Below are 27,010 nucleotides of genomic sequence, written 5' to 3'. Positions count from 1 at the left end.
CAAATACATAATTTGGTATACCAAATACACATATATATATGCATACACATACACACACGCACATATATATGTACATACATTAATATATATAATCAACACTGAACTAAAGAATCAACAAGCCCACTGTATATTGCCTTATAGAGAACAAGGGGAAAAGAAGTATGAAAATAACACCTGATCACTGTCATCTAAGAACTTACGTTCACTTTTTATTTGGCTGAGGGGATGGGGCAGTATAGACGAACTAAGAATTTCATAAACTAGGTTCAATATATATTTGGTATACCAATATTTGGTAGTTGGTGAGAAGGTTATATTTTCCTATATATTTGGTATACCATATATATATATATATATACACACACACACACATAAATACACATGTATATGCACATACATATACATACATACATACACACACATATAAATACATATGCACACTTTGAAAAAATCTAAAGACTAATAAAAAATGACAAGATAAGGATTATTACCCAGGGACTTAATTATATTACCAGTGAAATGATTTTTTAAATGATGTGTCATTTTTAATGAATAAGAGAAAACAGTCAAAATTATTCTTCAGAGAATAATCTTACTCATAATATTGAGCTATTTCTTCCAACCTTATTTGTGGGACTAAAAGTCAGTGCTATTGGAAACATAAAGGAAGAAAATAAACATATCACCATTCCAGACCATGAAAATGTTTGGGATTTTAAAGTCTTAGTTCCTTGCATAAATAAATACCATCACCTTGAACACTCCCTGCTAGGCAACAGTTATGAGTATGTTCACTTTTATCTCCCATTATGTTTGTGCCTGGGATTGTCTTACACCCAAATGAAACACCTCATGAAAAATGGATAGTAGTAAAGTATACTGGATTGTACCAGGAAATTTACACAAGAATCTATCATGTCTTTGTACTCTAGGGAAGGTTATTTCCTTAAGTAACTCACAAATATTGAAACAGGCATTGTGATTAGCTGTGGCTCTAAACCATTCACATTAGGAGTGGATTTTGAGACATTACATAGCAATTACAGTATTTAAATTTTTGCCATATACCTATGAAACTGGAAAATTTGCCAAATTTAATATTTTTCTCCCCACTTTAGGCATAGCATTGCCCTTAACTTAAAGCTCTGCCCCACAAAAGGGAGACCAAGTCTTTTGGAAAGCTCAGAGAAAGTATTGCACATCTACAATACGGCAGGTGTGGTGCTAAGCACTTCACAAGTATTTTCTCATTTTACCCTCACAATTGCCAAATAAAGTGCATGCCTACTCCAGAGCTCAGGAAACTGAATCTTAGAAAATAAAACTAATTTACCCAACTACATAGTGAGTAGTATGAAACAAACATTAAAACTCACAGCAAGATTCCAGAATATGTGCTATTGCTAATACAGACCCTGTAATTCATATGGTTTTATTTTACTCATTCTCAACATTAAAAATATACACATAAAGTGGAAATATATTTCTAAAACAGTGACCAATCACTAGCGCATATACAAAAGAAAGAAAACAAGCCTCAGTAAAAAGTAGATTTTCCTAGTTTGAGGAACTTTCTTGTGTTACCTCGGTAACAGTAATCTGATTTGCCCCTAATGTTCTATATTCAGTATAAATAACTTGTATGCATTCATCCATTCATTCAACAAATACATATTATCTATTTTATAGTATGCTCTCATAACATTGCTATTGATTGTGGTTTCCTGTACTTGCATTGTACCCATCTTTTATTCACCTATTTTTCCATCAACAATTGTGCCTGAAAAACATGCTTTCAAACTTTCACCATACACTGTCAAACTAGAAATTAGCTACTAGAAGTAGCTGATATTAAACTTTTTCTAATACTAATATCTCTGTTTCAATGTGTTAATCTTTGCCTTATTCCAGAGTCTCTTGATATACATAAGCACACACAGGGCATTTTTAAAACATAAATTATAGACAACTCTTTCATTTTATAAAAGAATTCTTGGCCAGGCAAGGTGGCTCACACCTGTAATCCCAGCACTTTTGGGAGGCTGAGGTGGGTGGATCACTCGAGGTCAGGTGTTCACAACCAGCCTGGCCAACATGATGAAATCCAGTCTCTACTAAAAATACAAAAATTAGCCAGGTGTGGTGGTATGCACCTGTAATCCCAGCTACTTGGGAGGCTGATTCAGGAGAATTGTTTGAACCTGGGAGGTGGAGGTTGCAGTGAGCCAAGATCACGCCACTGCACTCCACTCTGGGCGACAGAGACTCTGTAAAAGAATTTCTACCTTAACAAAAAGATTCATTGACAGTTGCTTTTTGAAATTAAATTCCCCTTGTAAATTTAATATGTTTTATTTACTAAATATTAAACTAATAAAAAAATTCTCAGAAACATCTCTTAAATAAAAGATATATGGATGTTTGTTTTAAACTTAAAAAAAAAATTCTTTAACTGAGATGATACATGCCACACAAAGGAAAATGGAGATGTAGTAATTATTAAGCTAATCGGAAAATTACAAACACCCAAAAGCACAACTTCTAACAGCTCCGCATAACTAGCTCTGATCTTTTCTTTAAAAATCTGACTTTCAGTTAAAAAAAAAAAAGTTTTCTTATAACAAATCTCAATCATCTTTTCTTATGTTATTGGAAAATTGGCCATATATTTTTAATGGGTCCTTTCTGTTTTTCAACCAGTATCAAATTTTGGTATTAGTTGACTGCAATTTAATGTATCTTCCATCCACACACAAAAAAAGAGAAAGACCATGGCTGCAGATTGATTTCATTAGAATACTTCCTATGAAAATGTATAAAAGAAAAAAACCTAGTCTCTTGAATTAATTTATCTTAATTACAAATGATAATACAAGATGTTTAATCATTATTTTTCTTCTATTTTCCTTTAAAAATTGCTGCCATGTTTTCACAAAATAATAACCTTTCATTATTTTTTGATAATTTACGTTTATTTTTCCTCCTACAGCAGTAAAAGTAACACATCCAAAGAAGCACTGGGCCTCTCTTAGACTCAGTATCCCAAACTGTAAAGTGAGAAGATCTGTAGGGATTTTCCCAGCTCTAAAATTCTACAAGTTAAAGACCTCTTTCTTAAAAAGTAAGCTTTTATCTACATTGAACCAAATGAGTTAACTATTGGACTTTGAAATGAGCAACATGAAAGTGTTACTCAAGAGTCAGGTTACACATTTTCTATTTCTCTTTAATAAATAAAATGTATTAAAACCCTAAATTTAACAAGCATGTGCTAAACTTTATTAAGTATTGCTTACTATGAAGAGGACTGCTCTCTGCCAAGATAACCAGAAACCAAATTCCTAGGATGCTAGAGCTAACAGGGATAGTGGATGTCCTCTAGGCCAATTCTCTTCCCTGACAGATACAGAAACTGAGTTACTGAGAGGGACAAAGTTTCCCAAGCACCTGCAAACAGTAGGACCACCAATGTTTTTCTCTTCCACTTCAGCAAGCTGCTTCAATCACTATATGGCATAGAGTGAATCTCTTCATCAGTAAACAAAGGAATGGAAGAAGGTAATTCCATTATCAGGTCACTAAATAATTTAGAGTCTAATTTTTCTTTTTTTAATGTAAAGACCTTATGTTCAGAAACTTACATGTCAAAGTACATTAAGTAAAATTATGTCCATATGCAGATGTCTTCTCCTATATGCATCTTAATAAACAAAAAAATTTATCGTCAGCCCCTAGAAAACAAAAACTGAAATTAAAAGAAAGAATAGAGTAAATCTAAATTGTATATTTTCATTCCTTCTAAAAGGATTAAATAACAGAATTCTAAATGGTTTGTTTGTACTTTCCATGCAATATGTAGATTAACCATGAAATTCTGTTTGGGACACTTTGACATCTGTTTTCAGTGCATTACAATGAAATCTGGGGACTTGATACATACATTTGCTGTAATAAAACTGTCACTAATCAGTGTTTTCCAAAATATTGCCCATAACTATTACTATTCAGTAGTCTCATTTGCATGATCTAATATTGTTGCTACATCATGTTTTTCCCTGACAATGTGTTAGCTAGTCCCAGGCACATGGTCGAAAATGGCTGCAAACCACTCAATAATCCCAGCATTTCCATAGTACTCTGTATATATGCACGCAATCTGTCCTAGAATTGAACCAACACTTCATCCTTCATGAAATATTTTCTCTGTAACTGGAACACCCAAGGTTGAATTCACATCCCTGAGTATGAAAAACTCAACAATAATAAAGAAGCCCATGGTGAGGAGGAAATTATGCCTCATGGGCCTTCCACAACAGGAGACGCAAACATAATCCTTACTCAGAAGTCCCTTCAACAAAGCTGTAATGATGCTTTCTGAACATAAGTGCAGAGTCTATCATTAACTTAGACCATTTCTATGAACTAAAGAATAAGACTGGACTAGACTTCAAAAAGGAGTCTACTTCCCTTTCTCTAGGATTAATAGATAGCCTTATCAATGACAGATACCAAGAGCCACAAGTTCACAAGATATTAACACAAACTCCTGGATATTAGATTGAAAAACTGTTTCTGTTTCATACTGCATATATCTGGTGTGTCATGTACAAAATATGGATCTCAGGGGAAAAGTAAGTCTGACAGCCCAAACATGGTATTCACCAAAAAACAAAACCTTACTAAAAACAGTTTGTCTACCTATGTTGACTCTAAATGAATTCCGTATTTTATCAGTACTTGGCATTATATTCATATTGCTCAACGGTCCAAAATAATTTCATTTTGTCCTCCCATGAACTCATCTTAAACCCAAAATATGTTTCTCCATGCACATGTTTTATATTATACGAATGTTGGATACAAAAAGCAGATTAATTGTAGGCCCTAATGCTGTGTTTGTTAGTACTAAGAAGTCATTCCAAATGTTCCAAAAGGGATTAATGTAGTATAACAAGTCTATTTAATTACTGTAAGACCAGTGATCCTCATATTACTATAAGCAGCTTTTCCCTTATTTGGAGACTGTAAATAGAACAGAAATTGTTACATGATAACTATAAGTCATATCCTAAAATGTTGATGCTTTACCATCAGGAATAAAGAAATATGCAAGCATCTCTGAGAGGCTATGAAAGGCAACTAGAATTTAACAACCATGTATACGCTCCCACTTTAAGTGAACATCAACTTTAAATCGTAAGTGTAAGCAAAGCTTTTCAAATACATTAGAAAGACATCATATCAAATCTTTCTGCCATCAACAGCAATCCCAGTTTACATATGTTTAAAAACTGTGGCTGCACTTTGTTTCATGTATATGATTTTTGAGTTTTGTGTATCCCGTGAACAGAACTGCTACTAAACACCAGTGTGTTATCAAAAATAAAAGGAATGCCACAGATTATTAAAAATTATGTGCCAGAATCCAAACAAGCTAATCAATGTACTGATCCTGCTTTCCGTACACCCTAGTTACCCTTTAACTAATGGACAAACAGTGAAATAACTTTTCCTATTAACTCCTGGCTAGAACCCCTAGGTATATGATACACTTATTATAAAGTGCTCCATATAAGAATATGATGCCTTCTTACCCTACGTCAATGTGACACGTGATTTAAATTTTCCTAGTAGGGATTGTGGATATGAGCTAATCTCTCCACTTTCCAAACCTCCTGTGCAAAGTGAGGGGTACAGTTCACTGGCCGTAGAGAAACAAGCACCAAAACTAGTTCCTCCAAGGACCTCCATGGACACAACCAACCATAGCTACTTAAGTCAAACACTGTGATCCCAAATTACAGTTTCGTAAGAAGTAAATGTTGTAACCATTCTCCATTTGGCTTCCAGTTGTTCTTAGCAAAAGTGAAGTCAATGTGAGTAATAAATATTAACTTATTTCCTACGGAGCTCATTTAATTACTTAATTTTCTTAACACGATAGAAAAGGAGGAATGGGAAAGAGTGACTTAAAGGAGAAAAATTAAATGGCAATAAAATCAAAACAATTCATGCAACTGATTAAACGGTTTGAGGTTTCTGACTCAACTAAGGGTCATTTTTAAATATGATACTTTCGGACTTTAAAAAGAGTCTGAAAACCAGCAGCATGCTTTTTTAAGAACAATCCAGTTGGCCGGGCGCGGTAGCTCATGCCTGTAATCTCAGCACTTTGGGAGGCCCAAGGCGGGCGGATCACGAGGTCAGGAGATGGAGATCATGTGAAACCCCGTCTCTACTAAACATACAAAAAAAAAAATCAGCCGGGCGTGGTGGCGGGCGCCTGTAGTCCCAGCTACTCGGCAAGCTGAGGCAGGAGAATGGCGTGAACCCGGGAGGCGGAGCTTGCAGTGAGCCGAGATTGCGCCACTGCACTCCAGCCTGGGCTACCCAGCCAGACTCCTTCGCAAAAAACAAACAAACAAACAAAAAAAGCACAATCCCATCTAGCCACATCATCATCACTTCTGCCGAAACAAATCTAAAACGTAAGTGTAGTTCTCCCAAATGTTGGCAATTTAATTTTTTTGTACATGACAGTTTTACACTTTTATTGGAGTGCAGTGAATTACGAGTACTTGATAGGACACCCTTTACCCACACCAAAATTGAGTTATTTATTCAGAGAGCCACTAATAAAATTATTTGATTCCTTCCCTTCAAATATACCTAGATTGATCAATAAATTTAGTCTCTGGTAAATCTGAGATAAAAAGGCTTCTAAAACCATAAAATCATTCTAATTTAAATGGGTTTTAAAACTACACACAACTAGCTAACTTCATGTGCCTATACAAAGAGTTTTCACTAATAAATATTTACGCGCACTACAGTGAGCAGGACTTCGATTTCCTCTTTGGTATGTCTTGTTACCTGAGATAAATATGAACTAAATGATGACCCTCTGCTTCATATCCAGTCATTCCTTTTTTTCACTACTGGATAGTTTCCCTGGCAGTCTACATTATGCTATTTTCCTTCATATATAGTAGTAATTGCTATTATTAACATTATTGCTTTTACTTACATGAATTATTTCATTTAATCCTAAAGCAGCACAGTGAAGTAGGCATTTTAATCCTCGATTTACAGAACAGAAAAGCAAAGCACATGGAGCTTAAGTGACTTGACCAAGGTCACAAAGCAGATAAATGGCAGAGCCAAGACTAGAACCCCAAATGTCAAATTCTATGCACATGATTTTTGTTACAAAATGAATGTTTGGGTCTTCCCCAAATTCCTACGTTGAAATCCTAACTCCCAATCTGATGGTATTAGGAGGTGGGGCCTTTGGGAGATAATTAGGTCATGAGATTGGAGCTTTCATAAACAGGATTAGTGCCCTTATAAAAGAGATCCCAGAGAGCTCTCACTCTTTTGCTGCATGTACGGAAACAAGGAGAAGTTGGCACTCTGCCACCCGGAGGAGAGCCCTCGCTGGAACTTGACTATGCTGGCACTCTGCTCCTGGGCTTCCAGCCTCCAGAACTGGGAGAAATAAGTTTTAGTGTCTGTAAGTCACACAGTTTATGTTATTTTGTTATAGTAGCCTGAACTAAGACATTTTCTGTGCTCTACAAAAATGGAAAAGGCAGAAGGGGGATATGCTGAACTTCTTAAGCAATTCAAAATTCAAAGGATGACAGAATACTTTAATTTGCACATTATTTACTCTTCAGTCTAAGAATAAGCCATCTTTCTTAAGTAATTCCTGCAAGATCTAAGCCCCGCCTTTCTTTTTCTTCTAACTTCACTTCTTCAACTCCCTACAACACGTGTGTGCATGCGCACACCCCCTGCTCCCTGCCCACACACACACACCCAAGTTGGATAACGCACAAGTTGGACTAGAAACGTTGACTCAACAGGTGAGATCACCTTAAAATTCTTTCGATGTAGGAACTGAGGTAGGCGTCTGGAGAAAACTAAAGAGATTTTTAAATCCTCTGGGCTGGTTGCTGTTCTCATATCACAGTCTCACTGTCATCTGACCCCTTAGCCCACCAACCACATCTAAAGCCAACTCCACACTGGCGCTGCCCCTGAGGATGCTAATGAACCGGCAGAAAGGCAAAAGAGATAGTTTCTATTCTAGACTAGTTTTTACAGGAGAAGAGAGAAAAACTGAGGCCATGGACTAAAATGAGATTCAGAGCATTTCATTCAACCTTCCTCCTTTGACCCCTATGATTCTGGATTATCAACATGATTCATTCTGAAAAGCATTTAAATTCCTTGATCTTGTGGAACATTCCTGGGGGAAAAATAGTTTAAAACACAACAGTAACAAACAAACAAACAAACCAGAAAGAAAAGAAAGCCTGTCACCTGCTATTTTCAGATATTTTCTAGATGGGAATACAGAAATCTACTGCTTTTTTCCCAGGTTCTAGCGCCTGTAGCACATTGTCTCTCATCTGTCAGTGTATCTACACACATGTATAAACAGTACGCAACACGCAAGTAAGGAAATGTACATTTTAACTTAAACTTCCTTTTTTCCTCTAATAATTTAAAAATAAAATGTAACAGCTTGGATTTTAAATATTTAATCTGGCAAATATAGGAAAATCATGAACTATAATGTCATATTTGGCAAAGAAGAGTTTGGTAGGATAAAAATATCTGTGTTTTAACATTTTAGAAGGCTTTTCCAGTATTTTAAAAATAAAATTATTTCACTGCTTCAGAAGAGAAGAACGGAGGTAAAATTCGCTATTTTTGCACATGAGGTTTTCATGAAGAGTAGAAAAAAAACAATTTTTATATTCATTAAAATAAATAGTTATTTTTACATGCTGGCAAAAGTCCCCACAGAAATAAAATCTTCATATTTACTAATGGTTCTCTACTATGTCATGAAATTTAGCTATTTAAGTCACAAAAGATAGGATTCCCTTAAAACTATAACATAAGATGGTATATATAAAGTTACAACATTACTCATTTGTAAAGAAAAAAATTTTGGTTTTACCCTACATGTTTAGTATACAGATTTTTTCAGTACTAGTCAAAGATTTATAGTGTTAAGTTCAAAAGTCAGTTGTTTTCACATCGGTAACCAACAGCATAACTAAATTTCCCACTTTTACCTCATATTATGACAATAAAATATTTTTATTGTAGCAGCTGAAAATGCTGAAAAGTAATTATTAAAGAAACCATAAATATAAAAAGCTGAAAAGTCAACCTCAGACAAGTATGGAAAAGGAAATTGTGATATGTACCATCATAAAACACAGAAACTGAAAATCTAAGCAGAAAAGATCTAAATCCCTCCAAATGCCAGAATACTATGCCCCACCTCTTGTAGCAAGGAGGGCTGCAAATTTGTCCCCATCACTGTCAGCAAACAAAAGAAAGTCACTTCTACAGCCAGACCATGTCAAACAGAAGATGTAGCTACTGCAGACGGACGCCTTGAATCCACTGGTGTGTAAAGTAAGGGCTTGGGCCTTTTTGTCAGCTATTACCATTAAAGAATAAGAGGAAACAGTGACATTATTACACAATAGAAAGGTCAAACAGCTTGCAGCCATTCCATGACCCAAACAAGTCAAGGTCAAGGGATTCAGGTAGCAACTTAGCCAGGGCATAAGTTACAGCGCAAATGAATTGTTTTAACACATCAGCTTTGGTCAATTAAACCTAACAAGGCAAGTTGCATCACGTAGCAGGGTTCCTGACACCAAGGCCAGAAGCTGAGACCGACCTCATAAAACAAGGCTTTTAACATAGCATAGCAAATTTAAGGTAATCCAACCAGAAACTGCAGATGTCAGAATAATAAAATACAAGTTGTCCTACGAAGGAACATTTTTTACACTTCAGAATTCACTAATAGAGGGGTATAGACTTCATATTGACATGTCATTAGCATAGGCATAAATGTAATCCACCACTCACATGAATTACAGAATATACCCTACTTCAAATAACTTCTTCCTAATATCTGTGCTCATGATTAGATTTTTTGTCCCAAGCTCTACCATTCCCTGTTAGCACCAATACATTTATCCATGTATTTTTTTCAAAATGAGTATGAAAAATCAGGTTTTTAAAAAAACAGTTCATCTTCATTCAGCATGAGAATATATATGTGTCGCTTAATATTAATGGATGCTTGTTAAATGCTTTTATGTAGTTTTATGAGAGACGTGTATTTCAAAATTCAATGAATACTATTAAGTTGACTATTTTGAGAAATAGACTATTTTGAATGGAGTTGAAGCTAACTAAAATTTTAAAACTGCATGTATTTAACATGAAATAATTCTTTTCTTAAAGGTAATTCTTATTTTATTTCGCACTTGTTTAAACAAATTCCATTTTCAACTGGTTTATGCTTCATCAATAACTTACTACATGTTCTGAACTGCCTTAAAATAGGATTCTGAAAATACACAACCTCCAGGCAACTTTTGATAGTAAAATTACTTCATCCATCACCCCATATTTTTAATTATATAGTCCTTGTTCAGAGTTCTTTAATTTGTCAGTGATTCATCAATGCTGTCCTGTTTAAGCTATCATCATAAACAGAATATGTGTATCTAAGTGTTTTATTATAAACAATATATTTATGCATGTAATCATCTGCTTTCCCATTTTAGAACAATTAAATTTTGAAGGTTTTTTAAAAATGTGTGGCTTTCAATTCAGCCTCAAGGACTTTCCACCTCACTGGTTAGCCATTTCTTCCAATTTTCTGAATAATATAACAACCAAAAAGCCCAACCATTCAAGTCCTATTAGTCTCACATCCTCTAACGTTCAATCTAATACAAGCTAATCCCACAGACTCACTCCTTACTACAACGCACTTAGTTTTCACAAGTTCTCTGCAGTTTGATGATTTATTCTCTATGCCAAATTCTAACAACTAAATTCAGTTAAATTAACCGCATCACAAAATTGGAGTTCAAGGTCCCAAGAATTTACTTTAAAATGAGACAACATACCACGTTGCCACAGAAAAGTGAGCATGATCAGAAGGAAGCATCTCTTCTTGCTATGCTTGGCACTGGGGCATGCAGCCGTAATAACTCAAGTTTCCGATCGCATAACCACCAGTCCTTGAGATTTCTAAAATTATTCCTCCTTCACAAGGATGGAGGGAAAAAGGCTGGAAAACTTGCTTTGAACATTATGTTGGCTAATCATTTGCTCCGCCATAGCACATACATAGGAAAACCCCTTAAGTGCCACAAGTTCTACTTTCATCAACTTCAAACTGGAAAATGCTATTCTTTCATAAACCAAAGAGAAACATTTACCCAGAAGCTAGTTTCAGAGCCAGGGATCGCCTTTGCCCATGATTTTCAGGTATTTAATAATTGACCATTTTAATGAGTGTTTCATATGCTCTTTGCACTCTTTGCAAACTTGGAGCTTCAAACAAAGCAATAACTACTTCTTTGATTATAAGTCCATTATCATGTAAGCCACCATGATAACAGAAATGAAAACTAACTTATCTCAATTTTTAAGAAATCCTGTGAATTCTGACATAACCTCCCGTTGGGTCCCTCTCTCTTCAGGTGCTGAAATTCTAACTGGCCAGCAGTGATGGCAAGAGCGCTAGTGTCAGAAAGCAAACAGTTTTATATAGCCTACCAGTCTAGTTTTTCAGTTTAATCTGGCTGAGTGAGAGCTTATGAGGAGAAAGACCTTGCTATATTGGGTATCTTGGATTGCTGTTTCAAATTTTAAGTGCCAAATTCAAAAGCAAAAAGTTAATGGAGGATTACAACTTTAACTTCCTTATGACAGCTTCTTCCTAAATTCCAAATTTAGGGAAAAACAAGTAAGTAAATGAAAAATCCTACCAAATCTATTACGAATCTTCATGTTTGGAAGTGCTTCTTAGGTACCACTTTAGAAAACAGTAACTTTAAAGAACTAAAGCTGTAGCAATAGATGGCCTCTCTCAATGGCTCCTACCCAGCTTTAAGTCTCCAGGCACAGACACTATAACTGTGCCTATCAGGAAGGCATTCTTCAGGAGACCTGACCGTCACTCCTGTCACTGCAATGCACAGTCCTCTCCAATTACCACGATTCTCGAACAATGCATATTATTTTGGTTCTTACAAATATGGAGATATTTGGAATTATTTTACCACACAAGAGACATTGTGCACTAAATTTGTAAATCCAAATACATAATCTAACTATTTTTCATTACAAAATTTGTAGTGCTATATATACAGGGTGGGGGGAAGGATGCCTAATGCTGTCAGTAGAATATTTTACCAACCTTTGCTGCCTCCAGGAAGTGGGGCACTATATATTTTTAAATATTTGAAAATCATAATTGATGTAACACATAAGCATCCCATCCCTCCCTCCCTCTCTCCTTCTCTCCCCCCACCCTTCCCTCTGAAAAATGAGATCATATTAACTGCAATGCAAGAGCTTAGTTTGCCATATCGGAACACAGATGCCAAGCTTCCCCAGCTGGCAACTGGGGCCTCAGAGTTTAACTCTTAAATTGTCTGTTAAAGCTATCTTGTGGCAGAGACCTCATGGCATAGAGGGTGAACTTCTGGTGGGAGACTGTGTTTTCTTATCAGTGAGAAAATTGCTAAGTATCTTATCTCACAATATATGTTCCCACAAAGGTCTCATTAAGCCTAGGAGCAAGACATGCCAATAAGAGCCCTTCTTTATCTTGTGAATTGTGTATGAGCCAGAATGCAAACAAATGTGCACTAGAGTTCACAAGTTCAGTCAAGGACAAGTTGCTAGATGGGAAAACTTAACAGTGCTCCCCTAAATCAAACATGCATACCAAGTATTTCTCCTACACACAAACTCTTATGTTCCCAGAGCATTTCACAGTGCAGACACACCAAATCATCCTAGAGAGCAGTCTCATTTTAATCAATTATGAAAGCTTATTTTTTCCCATAATGGGAAATACCTGCAAATGAAGTGAAATCTATTAAAATGTTAAAATACACTGCCAACTTGCAAACAATTATCTACTTAAGCTTTTCATAAAGAAATAATTGTTACCCAAAAGGATTCTGAAATTCAGTAACTGTAGGAAGAAAATAATTCTTAGCATTTGCTTCCTCACTAATGATATGTGACAACCAGGAAGGCTTCTATTTCAAAAACAGTAATAATGATTAAGACTTCCCCTGTAAATAAGTCACATTTTTCACAACTTCAAAATGTACTTCAATTATTATAACATTTAACAATAAAGCAACAAAAGTGGCCATCCAACAACAGATCATAATTTTAAGGGTTCAACAAGGCTAAAGGAAACTACTTTTTCAGGATAGCAATGAGGTTTCTGGGCTCTCTTTAACACTCCAAAACATGTTTAATAAGAGTGCAAAGTACAGTCCAAAAATCAGTTAGGCTGACTCATTTTAAACTCTAATCTGTTACATACACGACAACAGTTGCTATCTCTTGAGATCTTTAAATGTCTTGGTGTGTTGTGACCTCTCTCTTCAAAACGCTTTCCTGCCTCAGAGAAAGGCCAATCCCACTCCCGCCCCCCGACTCCCATCACCACCACCACCCCCTTCCTTTTTTCCCCTTCAGACAGGACACAGTCTGGCAACTCAAGGCCTCCCATAGGCCAGACTTCCTTCTGTGCAGCCCTTTGGGTAGAACTGCTAATCCTTCTTATTAATTAACGAGATAACGGTGGTTAACTGAAAAGCAATATTAATGCTAACTATCTAGGAAACTTTAACCAAAATTATTTTAGGCTTTTGGTTGATTTTCCCAGTGTACAAAATTGTGCACTGAGAATTTCATAACAGTGTGGTGCAGAATCGAGAAATTCCAGAATGACTGATTTTACATCAGACCTTAACGCATAGGTCTCCTCTTTAAAGTTTTCTCTCTCTCTTTTTAAACATGTATTCTGTTACACATTTCTAACTAGAGAGGAAAAATGAAGTCCTCTCAAAATGTTACTATAAAATTTGCAAGAGTGGCAAGTGAGGGAACTAGAAATTGCATAACAAATAAGCAGTGATGTGACTGAGAGCAACAGTCAGTCATAATGAATGCATCACATATCATTACGTTAGGTTTGTCCTCCACACACTTGTCATAGCACACCCTGCATCCTATAGGACACTTATATCCCAGGAAGCTGTGCTGTGCAAGGCTTGCCTGGTTTTTGTTTGGTTTTGTTTTTGCTTTGCTTTCATGAATGCAGTAACAAAGACAATATGGGGAATAGGTAACACCTGCCCAAGAATTATTGGACATCTTTAATATCTTTGGGAAAATAGATACCATTTAGAGCTATTTTTTCTTTAATCTGTCACAATTTTTTTAGACAAAACCTAAAAAAAGGAAGAGTTTTATATTAGCTAAGATTTGCTGCAGCAAACAAGCAAGCAGCTTTCATTCAGGGATTGTCAAAAACTTTCCAGTGTGCCCACTGCAATGCGGATGCCAACCAACGAATCAAAGGCATTCAGCAACTAGACAAAGAGGGTCTGATGCCAACCTCGGTGCCACTGGCAACCATTATTGGCATCAAACACAGTGTCTGCCTTTTTTTTCCCCCTCGCCTGGCACTTCACAAACAAAATGGCGGTTCTTGTAGCAACGAAACAGCCGAAGCGCAGCCCTCTGAATCAATAACATCAAATGATTTTATGGATTTAAACGCAGTTACTCCCAAATGATGTGTACATTTTAGGTGAAGTGCAGGGAGACATTTAATTTTATAAACAACTATACTGAACATCAGCCTTTGCTAATATAAGGAAATAGCAAAATGGACTGAATTGCGGTCAACCAGACTATATGCATAGTAGCCGAATAACAAAGAGATTTAGCTTTAAATAAAATACTGCCTCATGGCCATGTGATGCAAAAGTCTAATGAACTATATATCAAAAATGATTTCAAAATGCATAAATTTTTCCCCAAACCATATCAGATGCAGATGTAGCACTATAGCTTGTGTCAAAGCTCTAGTAACTCTTCCCACATTTCAGAAAGATGAGGCTGCTGGGCATGAAGAAGGAAAAAGAGTGTGGGTTGAACCAAAAGAGAAAGAGGGAAAAAGAAAAGCATAGGAAGTTGGTCAACAATGAAACTTTAGTACATGTTGGTCTTTATTTCGTCTTCCAGAAGAGATGCAGTATGTGATCTTGTATAAATAACCAAGAGGGCTATTGACATTTCTAGATCTGGAAATTGTCAATATATTGTAACATCACTCCACACTGCAATGCGGATGCCAACTAACAAATCACAGGCATCCTGAGCTAAACAAAGAGGGTCTGATGCCAATCCTGGTGCCAGTGGCAACCATCTTTGGCATTCTCTCTGTTCTTTCTCATGTTTTTCTCCCAGTCATTTAGAAGTGGGGAGAGAGAAAAAGGGGGAAACGTAATTTTGTTGCTCTTTCTGCTGCAAACATTACATTTCTCTTTCCTGATTTTTCTTTCGTGTTTTCCTTTATACTTCTTTTCCTGATTTATAAAACAGACTTAGGTGAGTTATCATGTACTTAGAAGAGAAATAAAAAGTCATCACTCGCGATATACAGCCCTCTAACTGACCGGAGAATTATCTTTTAAAATCTGCCTTCTTTAATCAATTGCACTATAAAATGACATAATTAACCTACACTTGACAAAGAATAATATATAAATTTTGAAAAGGGGAAAACACAAAAGCATCCTGACGTGAGTTTTTCAAAGGAAGAACCAACAGATGTTAAGAGAAGATGATGCACTGGCAGGTAGCAGAGGATACAAGTTATATATACAAGATAAAATAATGAAAAGTTCTTACAATAGAGATTGTTGAACCAACAACAAAATCAAATGTTTTATCTAAAACCATGGTCTCTTAAGAGTTGCTTAAAACTTTATAGTTATCATGACCAGTGGTGCAACACGGAAGGCATTTATGCATTTTTTTTCTTTTTTCAATCTATCTCTACAAATCTTTATTGTCAGTTCATCAAAACTAAGAGAGCTGGCTGCCTTCCCCAGGAGTAAATGTGCATGCAGGCAGGCACACCTCAAAACCTAGCCTTCAAGCAACTTAAAATGTGAGCAGTAGTGAAGTGGTTGCAAATCTTCCCTCCCTGCACTAAAAAGTTACATGACCCACTTTTTGAAACTTTACTTCCATCCTTGACTTTCACAACACAGTTACAACACATTTATAGTCAATCCAACACATATACACAGCCCACCTTAAAGTGTCACCTCCTAGACATCTGTCAATCAAATAAGTGTCATGTGTTACTGAGTTTTATTTTAGGACACATGGGACAAAAATATTATTTTCCCCAAACCATCATTATTTGGACTGTAATTCTTAAATGCATGGAAATATTAAATGCAATGTTTCATTTTTTCAGGAAAAGGTAATATTTCTAAAAGTGCAATGTCCAACACCATTATTTAAAATCAGACTAAAAATTCTAAAATGACACTTAAGCATATCTCCAAAGCTACAAGAAAATCAAGACAAAAAAGCACATAGTGAGTGCCTAGAATTCAGAGTCAAAAAAGTAACTTTGATTTTTTTGAATAATAAAGCTCATAGCAGTTTATTAAGTCCCACATTTATATAACAAACCTCAGATAACAGTCTGTCACCTGGCTATCTGCAGGCCATTTTTCCTCCCACCAGGCCAAGTTTGGAAATGACCTACCATCTGTGACAGCTCAAACTTCAGTCTACTTTTGGTATGCTGCTTTGTAAAATGATTGTTTTACTATGGATTGTTGGTAATGCAAGGACATCTATATCTTGATGCATTTATTTGAAGAAAAGAAATTCTTACCTACTTAAGGAAAATATATTAAGAAAAATAAAAATAATAAACATTTCATTAACTCAAATATTCAGTAATAACATCATCTTTTTAAATTATTTAGGTAAAATTTATACCATTCTCCTTATCAGGTATTTTAAATAATAGGTATGGTATGCAGTTTCTGTATTCTTTTTAAGATTTATTTTAAACCAGTGTAACCAGTCCACTTTCTGTTTTTGTTCTGTAAGCAGCGCTGCGACTTTCCTCCTCGGTTAAGTTTTATGAATTTACATACAAGTAAACTAACATTATTAAGTGTTCCCAAGTAACTCTGGGAACATACGATAAATAATTTAAGTAATAACTCAATTCCATTTAATCGACAGTGAATATTGCACAATCAAAAGTGATGATAGAAATATTAAAATTAAGTAAATCTAGGTCTACGTAAGATATACTTTTTGATATTATCTATCTTAAGCATTTTGTAATAGTAAACATTAGTTCTATTTTCAGTGCGATACCACTAAATTCATAAACAAAGTCCCTCTACCTCATTAATTAAAAAGGTTAATACAAAAATTATTTAGGATGGTTTGACTATTCATAAATAAGTTATATTTTCAAATCAGGAAAAGATTACTAGATTAGATGCAAAAATGTAGCCTACGACAGAAAGTGTAATGAACTATATTTGTTAGACTACCCTATGTCTTTGAAAAACAGTATTATTTTAAAGATACTTGAAAACGCAGCTCTTTGTGGTCTTTCTTAAATATCCAAGCCTATCCAGGTATGAAAGCTCTGTGTCTATTTACATGGCTCGCACATGGCAGCGGACATGTGAGTGAAAGCGGACACCCTACTGTACCCAGAGAGGGTGGAGGATATCTAGGGGCCTTGAGGACCATCTAACTCAAGCCAGATACTCTTGTCTACGGAGATTTGTGGGCGGTGTTTGCCGTGCTAGAAAAAAGAACAATCTGCTCCTACCTTGCTCCTGCACGTAGTATGCCAAAAACAAATCAAGCTCCTTAACTGATACTGTGATATGATGTGGCTGGACACAAAGTGCTGGGTTTGTGCAATGTGGGGATTTCATGAGCCGCTCTCCATCGGTACTTTCCAAGGGGATGCCTTTGAACAGGATCACCATGACTAGATCCAGACGCCAGACTTTGTCTGCCTGTCGCAGGCAGTCGATTCTCCTAATCTTACCCTTCTGGTCGGGATTGGATAAGACACAGCACGGGTGCTTCTTGCCAGTCACGGTGAGCACAAAGTCCTCTCGATACTCCTGGCGAATATCTTTGCGCAGTTTGGCAAGGAGCCTGGATGCCCACTTCTGTTTGATTTCAGGCTTTTCACTGAGAAGCTCATCTTTGACTGCTCTTTCTTCATCCTTTGACATTCGCTTCTCATGCTTTTTAAAGTACTTGCGTTTTCGAGCCTGCAGGTTGAACCAAGTATAGGCAATTGCACGGACATGTGGAAGAAGTGCCTCGATGAACGGGTGAAATTCATCCTGTGGAAGACAGAGGGGTGAGGAAAAGATGTGCATAGTCAGTTTAATTTTAAAAGCTCAAAAAATAAGAAAATAAGACCACAACCCATTTCCAATTCAGTACAAAAAAGTTATACATGAAAATAACATTCCTTTCTTATTTAAAATTATCAAAATAACAGGACAAGAAGAAAGTAAAGTATGCCCAGCTGTCCCCTGTCCACCAAAATTCACAGGTCAATTCTCCCTCCTATAAAGAAAATAAGGTTTATATTTTGTATTACTCTGGCCCCATCCCCCTTGTTTCCACCCCAATGCCATGCATTCTACATTCTTTAAAATATAGGCAACTAACTAAGGTGCTTGGCACCTAATATAGTATTTCAATATTTGATTGACCAACTAACACTATGCAGTACCATTTTACAAAGAACACAGTGAGATTTTTTTTTTAATCGGAGTAGAGCTGTTCAGAAGGCAGGAGCGATGCCACAGTTCATTTCTCTTCTCTGTGGCACAGAAACACAAAGCATATAGATGCTCAGTGTAATGCCACACAGTTCCCGCTTTTGGAGCATGCTCTCAGCAAGAGGCTGCTGGTGGCACAAAGAGCATGCGCCATTAAACTTGATCCATTTTCTTATCAAACGTCCAACATTCCAACACTGAAACAGCACCATTCCAAAAGTGGTAACTAGAGAAACCGGTATACAGTGAGGGAAAGTGGGCAAAGGACACAGCTCGTCGTGTCAGTGTCCTGAACAGAAGGTTTCCATACTTTGAGCAGTGCATTCTCTCCCCACACTACCAACGCCAGCTCCCAACACACACACACACACACACACACACACACACTTGCACTCTCCTGCTTTCTCACACACACTCTTGCATTTTTAAATAGAAGTTTTCAAACTGGAAAACAAAAATTACATGAATGTTCTTCCATCAGCTTCCCTATAGAATATGCAGCCCCACAGAGTCCGTTAATTTGTTCACCGATCACATGAGTATAGCAATTATTCTAAACCTCTTAAAAATCAATCTGAGGTGAACAATGAAAAATGGCAACTTGGCACCAACTTTACATTCTTTGTGTCTCTGCATGCTGTGGTGGGGTGACACTGCTGGTCAGTTATTGCTTTTGTGGAATCTATACAATTCATTTGCCATGTAGATGAATTATCAGTTAGAACTGTGGGTGCATATATGCAAGTGCATGTGAATTTGCAGATACATAGATTATAGAGTACCAATCTTTTGAATTAAGTAGTTTACCTTTAGGCTCCTGCATTTTTCCTGCCTGTTTCATCCAAGCCCTTTTTTTAAGGGAGGGGATCAGTGAGGAATGGTGGATAATCTTTACCTACAGATATTTCAAGTTACTTCCCAGTGCAGTCAGTTTCATTACTTCCTGATTTAGGTAAAACCTGTCTTATAAGCTTAGGCCTATTACTGTTCAAAGAGAAAGAGCTTAACGTCCTGTACATGCACACCGTATGTATGCAATAAGCCAAGATTTGAAGCAAATGAGAACTTCCACCACCACTTTTCTGATCATATTGACTATATTGTCAGCCCAATTACAAAATAACTCTCTGATTGTATCCCAAGTTAGAATTTACATACTCATGTTAATCACCCTGAACTACGTGGAATAAATTCTATTTAACAGCAGACTGACTAATTCCATTAGGTAAATATGATGAAAGTACAACTAATGACTCTTTAACAAAGAAGGTGTCAAAAATCCAATATAGATATGAATATATTTTGAAGAAGAAATTCAAAGTTTTAATGCTACAGACTGCAACATGTTAGCTGTTTGCACTTCAGATATGGAAGGAGTACATATCCCATCCAATCAATAATGTAGTTATCAAGTGTTCTAACATTGCTGTAAGTATTCCTTCACCAGAATAAGTATGAATCAAAATTTTATAACAATACAGAATGCTGATGATTACATCACAGCATGAGGCATACCCAAATGCCATAGAGGAAATCATTAAACCGATCAGTAGTTTCCAGCAGAGATTTGAACAATTCAGTTACTATGCGAGCACATTAAACTAGGCCATGGAAAGAGTTAAACCACAATCTGTTCTTTGTGTGGGAAGGCAGCCCTGCTCACAGCAACCACATCCCATGATAAGACCTCCCTATCTCCATACACTTTCTGATGCCATGCTTTTAGCTTTCACTGTAACTACAAAAACTTTGTTTATCCCCTTTAGGAATATATGCAAAAGGAAAGCCTGCTCAAGGAAATGTGGACTTAAATGTGCTTTGGAAACTCACTTCCTATAATCTTTTACTATGATTTATTGATATGACTAAAAAACACACATATATGCACTCATAAAACTAAAACCTTGAGAATGTAAAGAGCACATGAGGTGGAGTGGGTGGGCTCTGTCTCACTCATTTTACCCTTGCCATGCTTTTTAAAATGCAATATTATTTTACAAATATTAAGCCATGTGGTAACACGTAAGTACTTACACCTTAAGTACTATGTTCAGTGACATTTCATTTTCTTATAAAGACATCAAACACAGTTTTGATTAAATTTGAGTTTCAATATTCGATTATAAATACAATCTATCATGCAAGAAAGCTCAGAATTTTAATGAGTTATTTTAAACAACCAAAATTCAAATTTGAAGGTTGAATTTGAAAATTCTTAGCAAATGCACACAGTTTTTAAACGTTCCTTTGAGTTTGCTGTCAATGCTGCCAATATTGTTTTAAAACATACTTTTTTTTTTGAGAAATAAAAGTAGCAAACTTTCTCAGGCTGCCAATTTGCCTTATTGATATCGTTCAGGGTTTCACTATTATGTGAATTCAAGTGAAGCACTTATTTGACAAGGGGACATATCCTCCAAAAATGACTGTAAGTTGAGGTTTGCTATAAGTCACATATATTTCTGTATTAACATGCCTAAATGTCATCTCCCAGGTGTGACTGTTTCCTAATGCTGAGTAACACTAGAGTCTTAAAGATTATGAGTGACATGAATATGGAACATAATAACTGTCCTGATACAAAAATATTTTTTTAAAAGGTGATTAAGGTTTTCAAATATCCTAACTAGTAGTGGATTATTACAATAGCATTAAGCAATCATAAATTTTTTTAAAAAAGCAAAACATATAAGTGATTTAAAACCAAACAACTGTATACAAAGGTAATATGCAACTTTGATCTTTCAGAATTTTTAGTAAAATGCATTGATGTTCAGTAATTCTCTTTTAAAACTTCCTTTAGTTGAACTAAATTGACAAAGTAAATAACAAAGTTACAAATTTCAGATATAAAAATAAAGAGTCTTAATTCCACTAGGCATATTTATTTTTCTTCCGTTTCCATGAAAGGGATGGATAATTTAGACCAACATAGAGGTAGAAGAGTAAATACTAGGTGCTCTTGGCGCATTGCTATATAACAACAAATCATGCAAAAAATGTACCTAAAGAACTTAAAAGCAACGAAAGAAAAATATATTTAATGCCATCATGCCAATTGAAAGTTATATTATTAATGGTTTACATTATTTTTAAACAAATATTAAATCATATGATAGTTCTTAATTTTTCTTTTATATCTGATTTATACTGGTGTATAAATATTGGTTATTGATATGCTGATTTTGTAGCATATTATTTTGCTAAACATAACATTTAATGGTAGGTCCTTTTAAATTAAGATTTTTTTCTAAAACCTAGATACCTTATTGCAACAATTGAGATACTTTTAAAAGTTTATAACCAATTAAGAATGATACTCTATTTTGCAATTTACATGCCCTGAGACATGTTTTTCTACAGCTACTAGGCTCTTGTGATACAAAACTACTGATCTGATACAAAAGTGACACTATTAATGTGGCCTCACTTTTATAACACCTATATTACCTGCAAAGTCACATGGAGCTTAGTGAAGTGAAAATTCTTAAGCTAAAATTCCTTCCCTGGTGTAGGCCTTGTTTTAATACATAAGCCTAGATTTATATTATTAAAATAGTAGAGAATATTAGTCATCACAAGTTATTGTTGTTAAGTGTGTATCTTTGAATACTAATGTGATAGCTGAATGATTATGCTGTATATGATCCCAACATTCCATGTCTCAATGCTGCAATATTATCTTTAACTTACACAAATTAAGATAAAACTAGTGACTTTTCAATACATATTTGGAGAATACTAAAAATGCAATGTAATTGCTAGCAATGTTTCTGAAAAGCTGATGCTAGAAATATAGAGAAATGCACAATTATTCAATCTTTTACAGGTGAGAATAAGTGATGCTATACTCTGTAAGTGAAAATCTTGCTTTGATTTGTTTTATTTGATCACGGTGTAAAAATAAAATCAAGTTAACACAGCTTATCAGAAAGAGAAAAATATATCCAGCCGATGGGTAATATTAATGGTAACTTTTACAAGTAAAGGCAATTCGTTATACCTGAAACAGTTTCATCACATTTATTGGCTATTATCATTCATGGCTTTTAAAATACAAATAGCTCAGCAACTCATTTTTCCAGTTTTGTTAAATTAAAGTGCATGTTTACTTGCTGAAAATAGCCATATCTAAGTTAATCATACTCAGATGCCAAACAAAATATAAACAATAAAAAATGTGTCAGCCAAAAAGCTACAGGACTGTATCCAATCACTGAATAAGCCTTATCATTGTTTTCATCTTCATTCACAATTTATGAATGCCTCAGTCCTTTTGAATCACAATGGCTTCTAATTGTCATACAATTGAAATCTTAATTATTTGTCCATTATAAAAATGCATCATCGTGATATTAGATGTTTTTAAAATTTTAACACGCCCAAGACTGGCTGACACTTCTTTATATGACTAGTTTTCATGGCAATGTCAAAGAAAATAGTTATCAATTACCAATGGTGACACATCTTCCTAAAAGCTGAAATAAGCTGCCCCATACCTTTAGAGGTTTAAAATACTGCCTCAAATAACAGTTCTGGGCTAAGATATTTTAGTTACTTTGTCAGTTGTTAGTTCCCTGGGCAGCGATGAAAACTGCCCCCAGGTAAGTCTGTTGGGTCTCGCCGCTTTTCTATTTGACCGTCTGGCTTAAAGTGATACAAATCGTGTTTTTAAAAAGTATAAAACCAGTGTTTTATTTCATAACATTATTCCTAAGGTCTTAGGACAATTCTCAAAGTCGAAAAAAATGACCTTACTTTTACCAGCATTACTTAAAATGCCTTACGAGCTACGCCCAAATATCGTCAAATGAACAGGTTTCCACAAAAGGAACACGTTCTAAAAACTCCTTAACAATCACCAAGACCAACTAACTCGTGTCAACGTAAATACTGCCTTTGTGGTGCGGTCACTAGAAACCCCAAAGTGCAGCAGGTCACTATGGAACAGGGTTTCAGATCCCCAAATAAAGCAAAGGAATGGGTCCCCGGACCACAACCTCCGACTCGATTCGTCGCCCGCCCACCGCCTGCAGCGGAGTCCAGCGGCGCCCACACAGACTCGTGCTACAGTCCCCTCGCCCAAGTTCACTGGCTGTTTTTAAAAGCTTAGTCCCCTGTAAAGTCCTCCAAAGCCCGAGTCCACCTCAACGCGCGAGCTGCTGAGAGGGGCTACGGGCACCCCGGGCAGGGATGCCGCACCACAACGGGCACTTGAGGGGCCGCACGGGGCCTCGCACTTACAGGTCCCGGCCCTGCCCACCCCCGGCGGCCTTGCCCGGCCCAGCGCCCGCGCTCCGTGCCCAGGGCGCGGGGCTGGGCGCTCGCAGTGGCCGTGGCGAGGGGCCGCTCCCGGCTCCCACGCCGCCCCGCGACGCCCGCTGCAACTCCGGGCCACTTCTCCAAGGGACGGGGATGTGCGGAGGCTAACTCAAGCCGCTAATTGTCCGCAACAAAACAAAACAAAGGCATTTCGGGCCAGAGAGAAAGCTCGAGAAAGCGACCGAGACATGTACCTGAGTGAGACAGATGGGAGAATACATCATGACTTCGCCTTAAAACGCACTTTCCGGGAGATGCCCAAGAAAATCTTCGAGAAGCAAGAATTTCATCTATTCATTTTACAGTCATCTGAGCCCCGCGATGCGATCAATCAGGACGGGGCTCTGCGCTGGATCACCGCAACTTCACAACAAACCCAGTCCTCCTTAAATAGCCAAAGATTCAAGTTCACTCGGCGTGCTAGATTTCCAGGGGTGAAATCCAATCTACACTTTTAACCCTCTTGCAGTCCGAGCGCGCTGGCCGTGCTTGCCGAGGCCGCCGCCGCCGCCGGTGTTGGCTGCTTTTCGCCTGGGTTTGGGAATTTGTTTTCTATTTTGCAGTTGTTGTTGTTGTTGGGGTGTAGGGGGTGCGCGAAGGTTCGGTGTGGGTTGGATTGGGGTGGTGGTTGGTGGTAAAATGCTTTTTCAAAAAAGGCGGGGAGGGGGGCGCAGGAGGGCGCAGGAGGGCGAGCGGGCGGGCGGGAGGGAGAGCCGGGAGAATGTGTCACCGCGCTGGGAAAGTTCAAGGTTACAGCCCCAAGCACTGCGGCAGGATCCCGGAGTGGTGATCGCAGGCGAAACTTTGCCGCGAGCCGACCATGTGTGTGCGCGAGGGGCAGCGTGAGCGAGTGCGCGCGGGTGGCGGGGCGCGCGCGGGAGAGGGCCGGGGTGGGGGCGGGGTGGGATGGGGGAGAAGGGAGAGGCCGGGGTGAGGGAGGGGGCGCGAGCGCTGATCTCTGGGGCGGAAGAGGCTCGCGGCGCGTGGTCCCCGGCAGCAGCAGCCGCCGCCGCCCGCGCCGGGTTTTCGGCGCCCGGCCGCCCGCCCGCCCGCCTCGCCCCGCGTCTGACCCGGCCGAGCGTGGAGGCTGCTGTTGCCGCCGCTGCCCAGAGCCCAGAGGTATCAAAACGATCTCCTGAAAAATTCCAAACGATAAATCCCGCTCTCCCGCTCGGCTCCAAACTCCTCTCTTTTCTGCTCTGGGCTCTTTTTTTTCCCTCCCTCTCTTGCTTTCTTTCGTTGCAAAACTTGGAAGTTGAAAAATTCACCGGTTCCACCCTCTGGACCCCGCTCGAGCTCTCTCCAAATCAGACTTAAGGATTGTTTTATTATTTAATTACACAATCATCGCTTTACTCCTCCTCCTGCAAACGCGCATTCCTTTTGCACCAGCCTCTCCACACCCCCCGCCCCCCCACCTTCCTCCTCCTCCTCCTTCTCTCCCCCCACCTCTCCCTCATTTGTTAAAGGTATCCTACCGGTGCCACAGAACCATGACTTTTTTTTTTTTTTCCAAAATAGCTCTTCTTTCCGCTGCCCTCCCCACACCAGCACACACATACACACCCCCGAAAACCCGCCCTGGAAGAGGTATTTCGGTGCTCGCTGCGGACTCTTTTAAGCCGCGGGAACATCCGAGTGGGAGAAGCACTGAAACCGTCTGAGCCCGAGAAACGAACGAGTGGAAAATTCCCTCACACCCAGGCCGCCCCCAGGCCGGGGCTGGGGCGCGGACACTCGCACCCGGGGCGGGCTCAGTCCGCGGAGCCTGCGGCTGCAGGGAAAAAGGGGAGGCCGAGCAGGCGGGGACCTGAGCGAACTTGGGCTCAAGTAGTTGGGGCGCGCCGGCGTGGACCAGGGGGGTGCGGCGCCCAGACCCCGACGGCCCCGCCCGGAGCCCGGGTTCGCGGATAGGGAGGGGGTGCGGGTTCGTCCCGGGTCTGCCCACCAGGGGTCCGCACCCGAGGCAGTCGCGGCGCGCGGCGCTTCGCCGCGGTTTGCCGCCCTCCCCGGGGGTGCCCCGTGCACGTGGCCTCGCTCTGAGCGGGAGGACTGGGCCGAGCCGCCGCCGCCGCCTCTTGCTCCCTCCACCTCCTCCCCGCGCCCGGCTTCGCTCTCCTCCTCCTCCTCCTGCAGCCCCGCTGGCTGGTTCCCAATCCCCACCCCCCGGGGCCCGGGGCGCCGGCGGAAAGCGTCTCCCTACCCGCCCGGGTGCAGGCGGGGCGGGGCCGCGGCGCGCCCGGGGCTGCGGGGCGGGCCGGCGGGCGCGCGCGCGCAGGGTGCGTGTGCCGCTGCAGCCCTCCAGAGGCTGCCGGCCCAGAGCCGCTCGGCGCCCGCGCCGGTTCCCCACCCCGTCGCCCGTGCAGGCTCCGAGTGAATGAACTTGATTCCAGGGATTTTGAAGGAGGCGGTTCGCCTTGCACCCTTTCTGCACCCCCCGCCCACATACACACACCGCCCCCCAAATCCAGTTTTCTGCTTGGGGTGGATGGGGACGAGGTGGAAGCAAAGGCCTCCCAGACAATGGAGGGAGGAAAAGTGAGCGCCTGGGGTTTCGAGTCTACCTAGCTGGGGGCTACGGGGCCGCTGGGGCTACCGGGTCCTCGCGGGCCCATCCCCAGGGCGGGACCGCCCCGCTTCCACGGGTACTGCTGGGGCGTTTCGAGGCTCGCCCCCGATTCCCCGGTCCTCTTTCCACCGCTTCCCAGCTCGTGATTTGTCCCCTCAACTTTAGCCCCTCTCACTCCCTCTGGTTTCTGTCCACCGTCCCCTCTTCCCTCCCCCAGCGGACCTGGAGGAACCAGTGACTTTTTCCTTCACCAAGTGGGAGTTATCCACATCAAGCATTTCACAACGACACATCAAGAAAAGTAGGCAGGTTCAAGTCAACCATGAAATGGTCACTTTTTAACCCCGTCCTGTCCTCATTAGGGAAATGCTCAAACACA

At 39.1% G+C, this 27,010-nt stretch overlaps 1 protein-coding gene across 14 annotated transcripts in view; it reads right to left on the bottom strand.

The window, feature by feature from the left end:
* The window catches only part of NFIB (nuclear factor I B), a 230,595-nt gene extending 205,145 nt beyond the window's left edge, over positions 1–25,450 (bottom strand). For 6 of the 14 annotated variants that reach the window (XM_004047812.5, XM_019033903.4, XM_004047811.5 and 3 more), the window contains exons 1-2: positions 24,257–25,450; positions 17,762–18,293 (exon numbers count right to left, since the gene is read on the bottom strand). In XM_004047812.5, coding sequence (XP_004047860.1) covers positions 17,762–18,293; positions 24,257–24,286 — 562 coding nt within the window. In that variant the 5' untranslated portion in view covers positions 24,287–25,450. Of the gene's footprint in view, positions 1–17,761; positions 18,294–18,691; positions 19,117–24,256 lie in introns of those variants that run through there. The other 8 variants (XM_055351109.2, XM_055351112.1, XM_055351110.2 and 5 more) reach the window with 7 other exon arrangements.
* Between the last annotated feature and the right edge of the window lie 1,560 nt (positions 25,451–27,010).

Source organism: Gorilla gorilla, chromosome 13 (assembly GCF_029281585.2).
Source record: "Gorilla gorilla gorilla isolate KB3781 chromosome 13, NHGRI_mGorGor1-v2.1_pri, whole genome shotgun sequence".
NCBI classification, from domain to species: domain Eukaryota; kingdom Metazoa; phylum Chordata; class Mammalia; order Primates; family Hominidae; genus Gorilla; species Gorilla gorilla.
This window is presented reverse-complemented; position numbering and strand designations above follow the sequence as displayed.